Consider the following 17,489-nt stretch of genomic DNA (forward strand, 5'->3'; position numbering starts at 1 on the left):
CTCTAGGACTTTCTGATAAGCCTGGACTGGGCTATGACCATCCTATCTACAACTATCCATATTCATGTTATCTCTGGCTTCCCAGCAGAAACAGGGTCTCTCTGTCTCTTCTAGCCATTTGCAGACACCAGGCTTCTTGCCTTCCATCCTGAGTTTCTAATGCAGAAGGCAAAAACCTAACTGCTTGCTCTGATGTCTCCCTGTACTATGGCCAAGCTAGCTGAAATGGCACAGAAAAGTGAAAGTCTCTAATGAAATGATGCTTTATATTCTGAACTGTACTGAACAAAGAAATGTGCAGGGGCTCTGGGGAAGTATAGTCTGACTTGCTCCTAGTATGAGGAGCTTGGGCCAAGGCCTGGGTCAAGCCCTTTTCACTTATTTTCTGTATCCATCCATACATTCAGCTCTAGGCAGAAGCTTCCACCAAGAGATGAGGTCCTGTCTAGTTAACAGGGAAGTTTGTGTTTTACCAGGAACAGGCAATAATATTCAGAGACTCCTTGTTCTTGAGAAAATGACAATAAAGTTGATGGAATAGGGGACCAAAATTGAGGGAAACTGAATTGCAGCAACAGGGCTGCCAGAGTTGAATGGGTCCATATGATGAGGTGACCCTTCTTGTCCATTCCTTTGAGCCTCTCACCTCTGGCTCATTGGTACTCTCAGATTATCTTAGCTGGGACAAAGTCTGAACAAGTTTTACTTAGCACTACTCTTGTACCATCCTGAGAGTGGATTTCTAATCTCCTCTACCCCACACTACTCAGTGACCACATCCGCTTTGTTCATTGCCAGTTTTTCGTTGCCTAGTATACCACAGGCTCTAAGAGAGAGAGGGAGGGAGTAAAGAAGGAAGACAGAACACAGCTCTTTATGTCACCACCCAGCTCTCTGGGATATACACCAAAACCTAGAACACTCCAAATACCTTTCCTGAATTTTCCTCCATGACAATATGCCTGAGTTGAGCAGTCACTTTTCTATCCAGCATTTCCTTTCTTCGCTCTAAATTACACACACACATATACATATACATTTATATATATATAAATGGGAGGCCACTTTTGTCTGAAACATTTTCTTGATCCCTTTCCTGGCTAACAAACATTTATAAACCGCTTCTCTAATGCAAAGGGACATTTTGAGACAGCAGTGCTGGAAGGAGACAAGAATAATTCAGAAAAATGACTGAGCTTCTGCAGTTTGCTGGACTCCCACCTATTTGCTGAGGAATCCAAGTTCTAGAAAAGCAAAATTGCACTCCTGTTTATCAACTATCATTTACCAATCAAGGGCTGCTGACATTGATTAGCACTGAAAGTGACGTTTGTCTTTTGTGTCCTTTTCTGAACAGACTCTAAATAGACTTGTTTCAACTAAGAAATCAACAAGGAAGCTTCTAGGGGAAAATATTTGGGGAGAAATAATGGTATGAGAATGACATGAAACATTCTTTTGTCCGACATATTTTGTATCATTATCTGGACTTGAGGCAGTCTGTCTAGAGAAGAGAAATATTGGAATGTCACTAGGAAAGGAAGTCAGCCTCTCAAAGATTATTCAAAAGGTATTCCTAGGAAAGAGAAGAGAGAACTCCAGAGACAACTTATTAGAAAACAAAACAAAAAAAAATGGTCAAGGTCTAAAATTGTTAATTCAATAGGCAAGTAATTTAAGGAGCAATGATTCACCATACAAAAGGATTTGTGGTAAGAAAGAATCCTGTTAGATTTAAATTACATTTGTAAGTTGATAATTTACAAGCAGACTTTCCAGCACATAAAAAGCACACCTGTGTACATGTTTTTCCAATTCAGCATTCAGCTGTATCTTTCCAGTAAACTTCCTGTGTAGAGCAGCTGTCATTATAGACTGGTGGTAAATGAGGGAAGTGTTAGTTCCACTAGCCTAAGAAGTTCATTTCCTTATTACTCTTCCCTCAGAACTGGGCACAGAGAGCTGCTGCTTTGAAAGAACCCAGGATGGGCTTTGGCAGGCATCAGAATCGCATACAGAACAAAGTTATAAAAGACAGATTCCTCAGCCTCATCCCCAGGGATTCTGATTATGTCTTTGACAGGGCCTGTGTCTGCAGTTTTAGCAGGCACCCAGGATGACTCTGATGAAGGTGGCCCAATAGAGCACACCCTGACAAATCCTGGCTTAGAGAAGATGTCCTCTAGGTTGCTGTGTCAAGACAAATTGCCCTGCCTTTTAGACCCAGCACATCCCCTAGTTCTAAAGCTCTCCAGAAACTCAAACTTGGTAGACAGTTGCTGATCAACAATACTGTGCTGGGCAAGCCCATCTGTGGGGCTCAGTGTGATACACCCCTGATTTCTCTTTACTCTATTAGAATGATTACAGGAAGTTATCTATGCAATGCAAGGATTTTGTGGTGGGCGTGCTGGACCTATGCCGAGACACAGAAGAGGTAGAAGCAATTTTAAATGGTGATGTGAACTTCCAAGTCTGGTCCGACCACCACCGTCCAAGTCTGAGCCGGATCAAACTCGCCATTAAATATGAAGTCAAGAAGGTAAGCTTCCCCACCTCTTCTCGCCTTCCCACCTCTCAGGCTGCTGCTCTAGCCTCGTGCTCATGCTTATTTTATGTTCCCACAGGTGATAGTGACAACACCAATTACCCAACTTCTCTCTAGACAGGGAACTGCTCAAAGCCCCTCTTTCCAACCCCATTTCCTTCACCTACAGCCTATCAGGAGAGAGACAACATGATAGTCATTATATTCATAGGCTTTGAGCCTCGAGAACAAAACAGGAGATTTCCAGCCTCCAAACCACTGACAGGGACAATGTCACAATTAGTGTTCTAATCAGTGAGCAAGCCAATTTACACGTTTCCATCAGAAACATATTACTCAGGTTGTTCAGTAGCATGTATTATGCTTTCTCCATGTGCCTGGGGACTCATTGTGTAGAAAATGTTTCAGTGTAGATATTTTGTGGGATTTATGGTTCTGGAAGGCTTAGAGGAATTTCACTCCCAGGTTCATGAAAATCCACAGTAGAAAGCTTCAGTTGACTTTTACAAGAGCAAGCTCGTCCCACCTGCTTTATTGACCTGACGATGTGTTTAATGGCCACTGGTACCAGTAGCCCTCAGACCCACCATGGCTGATCAGATCAAGGTCTTAAGAAGCAAAACTCAGTATTATGGTTCCAATTTAGATGTATTCTGGATTCTTTAGCATCTGCTATTATGTTACATGACATCATTAATCCTGATGAAAACTGCAGAGCTTCAAAGATCAAAGATCCAAAAATGTGTTTAAATATCAACATGCTCTCCACATACACAAGATGGCTGATCAGTCTTTCAGGGTTTTGTCCCCCAGCTATTTCACAGGGTCAATACTGGGCATATTTTCAATGCCCCCAAAACAGCCTCTGGGCATTTCTCCTCTTATCTGATTGTCTTAATTTGTGTGGGGTGAACAATGCATATATCTGTGAAATTCATCTAGAGATAGCTTCTAAGTGTGATAAAATTTTCCTACCCTTATACTTTTAATAACAATTAAAAATTCTAAATAACACAGCTCTTTTAAAAAGATTCTAGGTCCCAAATACAAAATTGATAACGCATGGAAAAGGTGGCCTTAGATAAATATTCTAGAGCATTGGGAGTAGAGGAGTCAGGCTACAATTTGAAGTATAATACTATTTTCTTAGCTCAGGAAAACTCATTTTTTAGCCTATCCCAAGAGCTGACTGAGGCTTTTCATCAAAGCACCACAATTCCTTCCTGAAGCTGCTGACATATTCACGGCCTTGAAGTTCAAACAAATCCTGCTGTGGAGACTGGCAATGGTAAAGATGAGCTTGAGTGTCCAGACCCACAAGCATTTCCTTCCTTCACCAATTTGGAGCATCCCCCTGCCTCCCAGCACAGAGTGAATGGTGAAGATGTCTTTGGAAACCCAGAGAACAGGAGATGCTTAGCATTTATCCATTTACATTCACAGTTTTGGCTATTACAAAGCAATTCCAACAGCCTATGAAATGCAAGCATTTGCCATTTTTCTAAAACATAAATCCACATCTTAGCAAAACTGTCAATGAAGGTAGATCAGTCAGCTGGTCCAGAATTCTGGTCACCACCTCACAGCTACATGGTACCTCTTACTGTCAACCACCAAGTACAATATGGTCATGGTGACAAACAAAAAGAAAAAGTGAAATGCTCCATGAACATTATGGTTCTGGTCAGAAAAAAGAGGTTTTATGAGAGAAATCATTTACTCTAGTGGTATTTGTCTATTAGGGGAGTCACAAAGGTCTCAGGAAATATCCATCATGAATGTCAAGTGTTTGCTGCAATCCATAATTAGGACAATGATAAACAACCTGCATGAAATGTCAGCCTTGCTCACTCAAAGACCTCCTTCCAGTGGGTAAATTCTACCAAACCATATATGTCATCAGGCAACAGAAGGCCAACTCATAGTTTTCCTTGACATTTATTCTTATGATTCATCAGTGAAAATACCTAATATTAGAGACTTATTATATTATAATGAGATTTCAGTTTTAATTTATGAACTTTAGCATGCTTGCCTGGACATAAGTTAGTCCTGGGTCTTTGAGTTATGAAATGACTAGTGCCAAGGTCTATTTATAAATATACTGCCTTTTACACCTGAGATAGATGAGAGAGAGAGAGAGAGAGAGAGAGACTTAAGGCTGAAATATAAAACCAAAAATATCCCTAAGGCTCTGCCCATGTGATATCAAAGCAAACCATCAGTTCTGTGATTAAAGCAAACTAGTTGTTCTTGGCAGTTTCATGGGTTGCTAATAGGTGTGTCCTTAAGAAAAGGTTTTGTGTTCAAATAAGTCAAATAGATTTCTTTGCTTAAAGACATTATAGAGCCTTTAATACTCACTGCTACTCTAAAAGAAGGGGACAATATGTGTTACTTAACTACAGAACTGTATTTTTCATGGAGCATCTGGTGAAACCGGCTATCCATATGACAGTCTGGAAAACTCTAATATAGAATCAGCCTAAATACCTATGAAGTGCATGGATCTGAATGAAGTGGGTGCTCCCCTGTGGCTGGTGCTGCATACACTCTGGAGCCTTTCACTTGCATGTCTGCCTCTCTTCAGGCACCACCCTCAAGTCTGGTCCCCTGGCTGACTCAGTCATAACCTCAGCCTCTGTTAGATAGACAATCATCCCATCATGGCACAGGGATCAGCCAGTAAAGAGAAAGGAATCATGAAGGGGGTGTCAGGAGATTTCTATATACTTACTAGCCATGTGCTCATGGGCAAGTCTTTGAAGCTCTCTGGGTCTCATTCCCCATCTGCAAAATGGGCATATAAGTTTTTGCCACAGAGTTTTCTGTGAACTTTGAAATAAAGTGATATAAAAGAAAATGCTCTAAAAACTAAAGTTCTATGCAGCTCACAGGGAAGCATCATTACTATCATTTAGTGATGTTCCCCTTCCTTGGGACAATAGGGATCCTTTAATCCTCAGAAACATTCCCTAGCTTGTCCTTTGATGTCTCCCCGGAGAATGCTAGGAATGTTCCCATGCAAGGACATCATCATTATAGCCTAAAACTCTTCCTGAAAAGACCAAAAGCCTTAAGAGGATATGATTGTTCTCCATTACTTCTATTTTAAGAGGGTAACAGCCTCCCCAATAACCTATGTGGATGTGTCATCTGAAATATTAACTACTATGTTTAGAAGGTAGTGTTGGAGAACTGGCTAAGAGAGTATTCTTTGAGGATAGTCCTGGTCCATCTACTTATTTGTAGGGTCACTTGAGCAAGTCACTAGCCTCTCTGCCTCACTTTCCTCATCTATAAAATTTGGACAATAATGCTTACTTCATAGGATCATGAGAATCAAATGGGATAAAGTATGTGTGCCTCAAATAGCCGTAGGCCTCACCAGCCTGCCAATATAAACAAGGAATATTTACACACATTGCATTGGCTTAGAGTGAATGTTCATATTACTTAAGACATTTCTGTTACTCATCTCAGTCCATTCTAGCTTTTAAAGGCACAGTCCCTTCAGAACCCAAACTTGCCTCATGAAGCAGCAAGGATTCTTCTCTCCCAATGCTGAATCAAACTTAAGCTTAGAAGCAGCTCCACTTGTGTCTCATGAATAAAGGAAACAATTTCACCAGCTTTGGCCTGCAGTGCGTGCACACACGTCAAGGAACCATCCCCAAATATCCTTCTTTTTTGTTTAATCCTCATCTGACACCTTTGCATTTATCTTCAGACAGAGCGGGAGGGAGAGAGGAAGGAAGAGAGAGAAAAGTCCATGTGAGAGAGACACATTGAGTGGTTGCCACCCACATGACCCCAACCAGGGCCAGGGACAAACTGCAACTGAGGTACGTGCCCTTAGTGGTAACCGAACCCAGGTCTCTCTGGACCACAGGCCAACGCTCTAACCGCTAGGCCAAACTGGCCAGGGCCCAAATATCCTTCTTTTTTTTTTTTTTATTTTTTTTTATTGATTAATTTTTGTTACAAATGATTCTCCTTTTTTCCCCCAGTGGTTCCCCCCTCCCCCTTCCCTCCCTGTCCCTTCCCCCGATTGTTGTCCATGTCCACTGTTCATGCCTATATGCATATAAATTCTGTTGTTCATCCCTCTCTCAGCTCCCCACTCCTTAGGGGATTGTCCTCAAACTGTTATGTTCATTATATTCCAGAAATCAGTGAGATCATATGAAATTTGTCTTTCTCTGCTTGGCTTGTTTCACTTAGGATGATACTTTCCAGGTCCCTCCATGTAGTCTCAAAGGATAAGAGATCTTTCTTTCTTACCGCTGCATAGTACTCCATTGTGTATATGTACCACAGCTTTTTAATCCATTCGTCTACTGATGGGCACTTGGGCTGTTTCCAGATCTTAGCGATTGTAAATAGTGCTGCTACAAAGATGGGGGTACATATATTCTTTCTGATTGGTGTTTTAGGCTTCTTAGGGTATATTCCTAGAAGTGGGATCACTGGGTCAAATGGGAGTTCAATTTTTAATTTTTTGAGGTCACACCATATTGTTTTCCATAGTGGCTGCACCAGTCTGCATTCCCACCAACAGTGTACTAGAGTCCCCTTTTCTCCACACCCTCGCCAACACTTGTTGTTTGATGATTTGTTGATGGCGGCCATTCTGACCGGTGTGAGGTGATACCTCATTGTTGTTTTGATTTGCATCTCTCTGATGATTAGTGATGATGAACATTTCTTCATATGTCTCTTAGCCATTTGTATGTCCTGTTTGGAGAGGTGTCTATTTAGTTCCTCTGCCCATTTTTTAATTGGATTCTTTGTCTTCCTTTTGTGGAGTTGTATGAGCACTCTATATGTATTGGAAATTAACCCCTTATCTGATATATCATTGTCAATTATGCTCTCCCATACAGTGGGTAGCCTTTCCGTTTTGATGATTGTATCTTTCGCTGTGCAGAAGCTTTTGAGTTTGATGTAGTCCCATGTGTTCATTTTCTCCTTTGTTTCTATTGCCTTAGGTGATGTGTCAGTAAAAATTCTGCTGCGTATGATGTCTGAGATTTTGTTGCCCACAGTCTCCTCTAGGATTTTTATGGATTCATGGGTTAAAGGTCCTCTTCTTACCCTTTAGGGTACTTCCAGCCATACCAACTAGGAGAACCCAACAGTTTCTGAATCTGTCTAGGTTCAGCTGGGCTCAGGATGCACCCATAAAGGGAGCCCAGGGTCTGACATGTTGCTGAGTGACTAGTCATACAGACCCAGACACAATCTTTGGTGCTCTTATTCAACTTGTCTAACTGAGGACACACATCTGGGCACTTCACTTTCATCCCTCCTTCGTTCTCCTCTTTATTGCTTCTTCATCTCTATACTTACAGGGTTGTTTTTTTCCCTACATCATTTCTGACTCCAAGTCTGTCTTAATGAGCATCAAGTTAATCTCTTATTCACTGAAAGAACTTTATAGGCATGGGTCCTCAAGGCTCAGCTGCCAAAGAAGAGTGGGACAGAGACCCAAAGATCTTATTTTGCACAATAGAGGCCTTAACTCCATGTTTAAGGGAGATACAGGCCCATCTGAACATAGCTAAGCAAATATCTGATACAAAAAACACAGCAAAGGAAAACATAAATATCTTGTCCAAAATTATATTACTCCCACTGCAGAAAGCACATCTCTTATCATGCAACATCACCAGTAAGGGTAGTACCTCAATCTGACAAGTTCTTTTAGCCACCACCTATTAGCCCTACAGACACTGATCAGGGCTGGGGATCTGGCACAGAATCAGACACAGTTCTTGTCCTCAAAGAGCCATCCGCTGTGGGGGGTGAGGTGAAAATAGGTATACTATGACTGTAGCAGCAGTAGCCTCTGCACTTCACCAGCTAAGCAAAGTAGAGTTCATAGCAGTTAGATCTTTCAGACTTCCAGGGGGGTGCCAGTTCTAGTATCTTGTCATGGATTGATTTGGGGAATCTAATCATGGTGCCAGCCATCTTTCCTTCCAATTGGTGAGATTCCCCACTTCCCTCAAGAAGCAACTCCATTCCACAGAGCCTTCCAGTCTTTAGAATTTCAGAGGTGCCCTTTCCTGACTCTGCCAAGCTACCTGTGATTCCTGGCCCAGAAAGCTAGTCTTCCATGAAATGAAAGACCTGGGACAGGACTGTGGGAGGAGAGAGGATTGCAGGAAGAAATCCTCACTAGCCCTACTCACTAACACAGTTCCCTTTCTCCATACTGTTGTACAAAAGAAAACATTATCTCCCATGATTCTCATGCATTTATTTACTCATCATTTAACCAACATTCACTGATGTCTACTACACCACCAGCTCTGTGCTGAGCACTGGGGAAACTGAGTAGACCAAGACTCAGGCCTTGCTCTTGAGGGGTTCATGAAGCAATGGAGAGAGATGTTTGAACAAAAGGTTGCAATCCTATCTGACCAAGGCAAACAGGATTGGAATAGTGCAGCATGGAGGCCAGAGGAAGCACTGACCAGCTTAGTCCAGACCTTAGGAAGTGTTTCTCAGAAGGGGAAATCCTTGAGACGGGGCTTATAGGATGAGAGGTGCTGTATGGAATGATAGTTTAGGCACAGAGAGAGGACAACTTAGGAAGAGAGGTGAATGCTAAAAAGTCACAGACACCTGAGGAAGGGTGGCATGTGTATGAAACATGTTTGGAGGGGATATTTCCCTGTAGCTGTATCTCTTCAGGAAGTAAACAAATTGGAAAGCTTGTTAGAATCAGATCCTTGAAAGCATTGCCTGCTATGCATAAACACTTGGACTTGATCCTGCCAGCAGTATCCAACAGAATTTTCTGTTACAATGAAAATCTTCTATTTCCTACTTTCTAATAAGATAGCCACTAACCTCATATGGCTATTTAGCACTTGAGATGGGCTAATGTCTTTATGGAACTGAATTCTTAATATTTTTAAATTAATTTAAATTTTAATAGCCACATATGACCAGTGATTATCAAAGTGGGCAGCATGGCTGTATATCCTCATTCATGCATTCAACAAGCTACAAAGTATGCTGTGCTAATCACTGGGAACATGGTGGAGAATAAAAATGAAATGATGTCAGACATAATATTAATCAAAACATCATACCAATAAATTACAATACTGCACTTGAAGTAAGCATTATAAAAGGGAAAAATGTGATATTATAATTTCTATAGGTAAATGTGACTTAACAGGAGGCCAATGAAAGTTTCTCTGAGTAACTCATGCTTGCTCTAAGAAAAATTAACCAGAGGTGGGGAGGACATTTCTGGCAGAAAATAGATGTTCAAAGCATGTTCAAAGATTCTATGGTGACAGGAAACATAGCATATAAGAGGAACTGAAAGAAGGTTAATGTGGTTAAATTAGAAGAAATGAGGAAGAGTGGGTGTGGGATGAGTCTAAAGAAGCAGACAGGTTCCAGACCTTGTAGAGGCTTGTAGACTGGGATAAAGGATTTTTGTTCTTCTTTTAAGATTCGAAAGCCAATGGAGGACTTGAACCAGAAGTGGTTGTAAAGATTGGGATAGATGGATAAGTCCACTGGACTTCTCTTTGGCAGGGTGGAAACATTGGTATGGAGAGACCTGGAAGTAACACACATTGTTTCTGCTTACAACTCACTGTCAACAATTAGTCATATCATTCACCCCACCACAAGAAGGACCAGAAAGTATAACCCTGCCATACATTTGAAAGGAGGGAAAAAATGGGGCTATTTGGCAATAGTACTAATGACTACCAAAAGAAGAAAAATTGTGGGAATTATTAATAGCCTTAACTTCTCTGCAAATAGGAAGTAGAATCACCCTCTGAGGTAGAAGATAGACTGAAGAGAAAAAAACAGGTTCAGGAAAAATTCTTTAGGAGATGAAAAGAGAGCTAAACAGACCCAACAGCCCAGCCAAGACAAGATTGTAAATTCTTTAGAAATAGCCCGTGTTCTTAATAAAAATGGAAAATCTCTACCAAAAAAAAAGGTTTAACACACCAAGTCAATGTCTTCCATGGACCTCAATTCTCTGCTAACTTCTTTTCAAGATTCTTTCGCAGACATAAGATCTAAAAGTGTACAAAGTGTGCCTGTGGGGCACAGCACCCAGGGAAGAAAGCCAAGAAGGGAGGGTCAAGCTTAGAGGGGAGGAGGTAGGGAGCTAGTCCATTCACACCACCACTCTGGTTGGGCTAGGGCCTCTAACCCCAGCATTAGTCCCGTTGCTTCTTCCAAAAATCATCATCTTGTGCACATTTTATAGTCATGCTGTAACTGGAAGAACTCCCAGGATAAGAAAATGTTGGGTAGCAATATAGTGTTATGGCAAGAGCCTGCTGCTCAAGTTCTCCACTTACTAAATATGTGGCTTTAGATAAATTACTTAATCTGCTGGCCTGCAGGGATCTCCCCAGATAAGGCAAACACTGCTCCAACCCTAAAGTGCCTCCTGGCCTAAATCTGTGCCTAAGCAGTAGATGCACAATTGGCTGAAACCCTTCACCCCAGTGCAGGGACACTAGAGAAAGAGCAGATGACTTCTGCTGAGGTTCTGTTTCATTTCCTCCATCTGTACAAGGCCAGTGAGCAAAGGGGACCTTGGCACACCAGGGCTTTCTAGAGGACGTCTGAGAGGTCAGTCAGAAGCTCACATGCCCTGAGCAGACATTCTCCCACTGTGTTTCCCTGCTGAGGCATCATTTTAACAGATGCTCAGAAGATCAGAGTTGTCAGAAACACAGTCTGGCTGGTCAGGCACTATACCAAACTACACCATAGGATGCCTGCTAGCTGCCAAACACGGTTGGACTTTACTGGTATTGAGAGCATCAATCGGCGTCCTCTTTGGGATTCTTCTAGCCTAGCCACATGGCACAAAAATGACTGATATCCATCAATCTCCTGGCTCAAAGGGGCTATCTTTTGCATAGAAAAAGAAAATTCACTTTTTCAAGCAACAAATCTTAAGAAGGACTAATCCAAATGTATATGTATCACTTTTCTGCCTAGAAAACTAGCAGAGAAAAAAATAGAACCTGTTGGGCAACAGTGTAATGTGCCTAGAAGCCTAACTGCATATGTTCAAATCCCAAATCCTTCACTTGTTCTACTAGGTACATGGCTACAGACAAGTTATTTTTCTCTGGGCCCCAGTTTTCTTATCTGTCTAATGGGAACAAACAACAGTACCTAGTAAATAATCAGTGTTTGTTAACACATGTAAAGTAGCTAGAACATGGCAAGTACAGACTAAATATTACCTAATAGAAGCAGTTTGCCATGTTGGCTTTATAAGCATAACTGCCCTTAAGACTACACCAGGGTTTCTCAACCTCAGCACAACTGACATTTGGAGCCAAATTTTTGCTGTGGGCACTGTCCTGTGCATTATAAAATATTTAGCAACATACCTGGCCTCTACCCAGTAGATGTCAGTAGCATCCTCCACCAAGTGTGACACCATCTCTAGTGTTCCTGGAGGAAGAGAGGAGGACAGTATCATCCCCTGTTGAGAATCTCTGGATAATTTTCAGAATCTTGGCCATAATCCCTTAACTCTAAACCCCTGTATCTCTCTAGACCAGTAGTTCTCAACCTGTGGGCCGTGTGACCCCCTTGGGGGTCAAATGATCCTTTCACAGGGGTCACCTAAGACATAACAGTAGCAAAATTACAGTTACGACGTAGCAACAAAAATAATTTTATGGTTGGAGGTCACCACAACATGAGGAACTATATTAAAGGGTCGCGGCATTAGGAAGGTTGAGAACCAGTGCTCTAAACCAAACAGAAGGTTAGATCAAACTCGAACTCATTTTATCGCTCCAGAACAAACTAAATTCTCAAACTTAGCTAAATGGAACCATCTGGGAGCTTTGTAAAAAACGCTAACGTCGGTGTCCCACCTACAGAGTTTCTAATCCAATTCTTCTGGGTAGGAGCCTGGGGATTGTGTTTTTTAAAGGCTCTACAGTGATTCTAATTTTTATAAAGACTGCGCTCCTAGAAGGTGGGACCTCTCCTCATTCATCTTGGTCTTTGAAGACAGAGCAGGCTCGGTGGTAAGTAAATGAACAGATGTGTGTAAAGTATAAACCAATAGACTTCAATGCTTCTCCAAATACCTGTAAAATTAAAAATCTATATAACAGAATTCTGATGATGTTCAAGGCTGACTTCAGAGCATGGAGCCATCATCTCCATTCCCTCCACTGCTGACCTGTGTCCTTTTTGGGTAACTCTGGAAAGGAGTTCTTACCATTCAGAGAAGCACTAACACTGGTTCTGGGCCAGCAGTCTTAGGGATGGAGCAGGTGGCTCCCAGGTGGCCCTGTACTATTAGAGATAAGCTATGGGGCCTTTGTCCTCCAGAGGGGAGCTCATATCACTGAGTGCTCCTCAGTTGGTCTCAGGAGTCTCCCTCCACTCACTGGTCTGAGTTGATTGCCTGTCTCCACACTCCCTGCTCCACTGCCTGGCTTATCTTTAAGAGAGAAAAGCAGAGTGACTGATGCCTCCTCTGTGCTTTTCCTCCAGCCTGCTGCTTTGAATCATCTGTCACAACTTCCTCTAAAGAACAGATACCACTGCATATTTGCATTCCCATCCTTAATGTATGGGCTGTCACAACAGGGCAGAAAACTATTGCCTTTTTGGTTATTATGCTGCTTGTTGTTTGGGTATTTCAATATGTAAATATTTGCTTGAATGGATAATCCTTTAAAACATTTTCTTATTCTTGGTTATCATGTTCCCTAAGCTGCCAGCCTTAGCTTGTGTCACTATCATTATACATCACGTGCTGCATTTGCTGAGGTAGTCATAGCCGGACGATTATATGTGATTTAAGAGTGAACAAGAAGAGAGGAATCTGAAGAGCATTCAAGGGAGGAACTTAAATCCCCAGTGCCCCCAAGAAATAGATACACATCAGATGCACTTACTACCTCAAAGTGGAAAGAACAAGAGCCATTTTCAAATTGTCTCTTTTATCCCAGAGTCAAACATCTTAGAAATTACAGTTTCCCCACCCCAAGGACCTGTGACTAACTCCAGTAGTTAATCTAAAGACCAACTACACATTTCTGTCTCCTTATTTCTGTACTGAATGCTCCTATATAGATTCTGAGTCTTAATGAACACTTTATATTTTATATATTCCTCTCATTATATACATAAGACATTATTCTTTAACCAACATGCATCTGCCTAAGGTCACTTGGCTGATTTCTTGATGGCAGGGGGGTTTTGTAAGTAAAATTTTGGTGAAAATCTTTGATTAACAGAGATGTTTTCATTTATATAATAAAGCCATATTCATATCTCACCTGGATGATTAAAATAGCCTCTAACTGGTCTACCTATCTCTGCCCTCTCTCTCCCCTCCTCTTTCCCACCCCGCCTCACACACATATACACACATACACATACACACATACACATAAGCAATAGTCAGAGAAATTTTTAAGTAATTGGATCTTGTCATGCCCCTGCCCTCAGGAGCTCACAGTCTAATCATCTTCACTGCTAGAAGCAGCCTGAAACAAGGGTCCTTGTGTGATCTCCAGAGAAACCTGCAAGGAAGGGGCAGAAGCAGGACTGGGCGGAGAAGCAGCTAAGCTAAGGTACAGTTTCCATGAAGCCTGCCTTCAGTCTCATCTCATTGGGGAGCACTACAGACAATGGCTCATTTTGAGACAAGGGGACTGGCCTTTGGCACAAATGTATCACTGTCATTAGTTGCAGGGAAGGGCATAACTTCTCAGGCATTTCTGAGCAAAGCAGCTCCCAGTGGCTGAGAGGACTTTCTGGATAACGATATATCTGGGTACCTGCCTCTCTGTTCTCTAAACACTCCACACTAGTTCCCACGCCCAAGAAGTTATTGATCCCTTTCCTTCAAATCTCTGATTAGTGGATCCTTTTCATCATTCAAAAATCAGATCAATTGTCTCCTTCGCAGAGAGACCATCCTGACTACCTTATCTGAATGTGGCCACCATGTTGTCCCATCCCTCTCAGCCACTCTCTACCTCTGTTGTAATAAATAGCATTTGTTTCATTTGTTTACTTACTGTCTTGTTCCCCCAACACAGTAAACTCTGTGGCAGCTCACCACTGTAACCCTAGCCTAGAGCAGACCCAGGCAAATAGAAGATTATTAAAAATATCTATTGAACTTACCCAGGCCGGTTTGGCTCAGCGGTTAGAGTGTCGGCCTGCCATCCAGAGAGACCCGGGTTCAGTTCCCGCTAAGAACACGTACCTCGGTTGCAGTTTGTCCCCAGACCTGGTTGGTCATGTGGGTGGCAGCCACTTGATGTGTCCCTTTCACGTCGATGTTTCTCTCTCTCTCTCTGTCTCTTCCTCTCTCTCTCCCTCCCACTCTATCTGAATAAAAAATGGAAAAATGTCCTTGGGTGAGGATAAAAAAACAACATTTATTGAACTTGATAACTGAATGGATGAATGAATGCACCATATTGGAGTTTTCTCAAATATAACAAAATCCCATGTTTAAGGTGAGATGCATTCCTAAATGCTCTTGAGGAAACCCCCAAGGGTTCTCTTGATAATCAAAATGAGATAAATAGGAAAGTAGCCCATGATAAGCTACTAGATATTAGGCATTACTTGTATCATTCTTGAACTCCTACAACTATTGGCATCAAGGCCATGGAAATTCAGATAATGACTGATGGCCTTATTTTATTTAAAAGGAAGGAAGAAAGGAAGGGAGGAGGGGAGGAAGAAAGGAAAGGTCATTTAAATAAAAAATACCATTGGTTGATTAATAAAATTAGTAATAATTTGGTCACAAATTGCATCCTGAAGAAATTACAAATCAATTAATTTTTACTAATTATTCTATAATAAACCCATCTGATATGTCATCATCTGACTGCTTTAAAAAGACATCTTCACCCTGGCCGGTTTGGCTCAGCAGTTAGAGTGTCGGCCTATGGTCCAGAGAGACCCAGGTTCGGTTCCCGCTAAGGGTGCATACCTCGGTTGCAGTTTGTCCCCGGCCCTGGTTGGTCATGCGGGTGGCAGCCACTCGATGTGTCCTTTTCACATCGATTATTTCACTCTCTGTCTCTTCCTCTCCCTCCCACTCTATCTGAACAAAAAATGGAAAAATGTCCTTGGGTGAGGAGAGAGGGAGGGAGGGAAGAAAGAAAGAAAGAAAGAAAGAAAGAAAGAAAGAGAGAAAGAGAGAGAGAGAGAGAGAGAGAGAGAGAGAGAGAGAGAAAGAAAGAAAGAAAGAAAGAAAGAAAGAAAGAAAGAAAGAAAGAAAGAAAGAAAGAAAGAAAGAAATCTTATGTATATATCACAGCTTGGGGTTTGGCCCCTGAATGACAAAGGGGGCTACTGTCTCTTCAAATACCAAACACAAGTGCCACCAGAACCTTTGCATTGGTTACTGAGTATTCACTCTCTTCATTTGATAACCAGGAACAGGGAGCCAGTCAGCTGTATGACCAGAATGTGCCTTTACCAGAAATAAATGCTGCATGTTTCTCAGTGTTTGGGGTATGATGAATTTCTAAATTTCTCAGAGAAGTAAAAGGAGTAATTGAGGATTCAAGGCTGAAAGCCATGGGTGATAGAGCAGGTACAGATACCACTAAAAAATAAAAACTACCCAACATGCACTAAGTATCTTGCTAAAGTATGTGACAGGTTCTTTGTCTAAATAACAATGTCCCTATAAGTATCAGAGGGTAGAAATGGGCTCCAGATGTGAAGAATTAATTATGGGGTTTGTTGGGAAGAGGGCTGTTCATCTTAGACATTCCATATAGTTTGTATAGAGTGCAGAACCACATGAAAAAGTACTTGAACACTGTCCACACTGGGTTTAACTTTGTTGGTCAGATTGGTGCTGGCAGGTGGAAGAGCAAGAAATAAGGTTAATTTTTAAGGAAAGTATGAGAGAAAAATTCCCAAAAGTAAGGAGAAGTCTGGCTAAGACCTGAGTGTACAGGGATTCTGAGTTCAATATAAGGTGGCTCACCCACAAACCAAGATAAGCTGTATATAAGAAGCTAAGAGTACTGGATCAGGATTTAACACCTTTCTCCATCTACCTTTTGGGAAGCTAACTCATGTAGTCAATTGGAGGTAAAATGAAATAAAATAAGTAATTCTCCACTTGGGATCATCAAAAGCAAAACCATGCAGGCCTGAACCCTTGAGCAGGAGAAATTGGAATGGAAGGCATTACTTCACCCTGAGCATCACTTCCAGAGATTCTTTTGGGGTGCTGCCCTCTAGAAAAGACAGACATGAGAAGAGACATGCATTTCTGAGGTAAAGAAGTAGAGATCGGAGAGAGAAAAATGGCGGCGAAGTGAATGGAGGGATTCAGACCGTCTCCCAAGACCAAACTGGATTTACAACGAAAACAAAGGCAAACCGTCAGGAAAGGGTAGCTGAAGGACACCTTGGAGGACCACTTAACCAGAAACACCCACTCAGTCCTGGTAGGCTTGCGAGGACGGGAGAGGGGACCAAGAGCCCAGGGTCCGCAGCGGCCTGGGCAGGGGCCAGGGAACTAGAGGGGAAGTTAACTCTACCGTCTTTCTTCCCACCGTGCCCGGCCTGGAAACCCTGCAGCCGGCTAGGCTAGGCTCTCCGCTGGAGCCGCACGGACTCCTGGCCCCCAAGGAACTGGGCGGGGCCAGGGAACTCGGAGGGACCGGGGAACTAGGCGGAAAATTAATTCTGCTGCCTCCCCTCCTGCCCTGCAAGGCCCTGTAGCCGCTGAAGCCACACAGACCCCTGGCCCCCAGGCAACTCGGTGGGACCGGGGAACGCGGTGGAGAGTTAACTCTACCGCCTCCCCCCCTGCTGTGCACGGCCTTGGAAACTCTGCAGCCGGCTAGGCTAGGCTCTCCGCTGGAGCCACACAGACTCCTGGCCCCCAAGGAACTGGGCGGGACCA

At 42.4% G+C, this 17,489-nt stretch overlaps 1 protein-coding gene across 1 annotated transcript in view; it reads left to right on the forward strand.

The window, feature by feature from the left end:
* Positions 1 to 17,489, forward strand: part of TRPC7 (transient receptor potential cation channel subfamily C member 7) — a 150,990-nt gene that overhangs the window by 43,649 nt on the left and 89,852 nt on the right. Inside the window, exon 3 of the mRNA XM_036282146.1 lies at positions 2,360 to 2,542. Coding sequence (XP_036138039.1) covers positions 2,360 to 2,542 — 183 coding nt within the window. The remainder of the gene's footprint in view (positions 1 to 2,359; positions 2,543 to 17,489) is intronic.

The sequence above is a fragment of the Molossus molossus genome, unplaced genomic scaffold (genome assembly GCF_014108415.1).
Source record: "Molossus molossus isolate mMolMol1 unplaced genomic scaffold, mMolMol1.p scaffold_m16_p_4, whole genome shotgun sequence".
Classification (NCBI taxonomy): domain Eukaryota; kingdom Metazoa; phylum Chordata; class Mammalia; order Chiroptera; family Molossidae; genus Molossus; species Molossus molossus.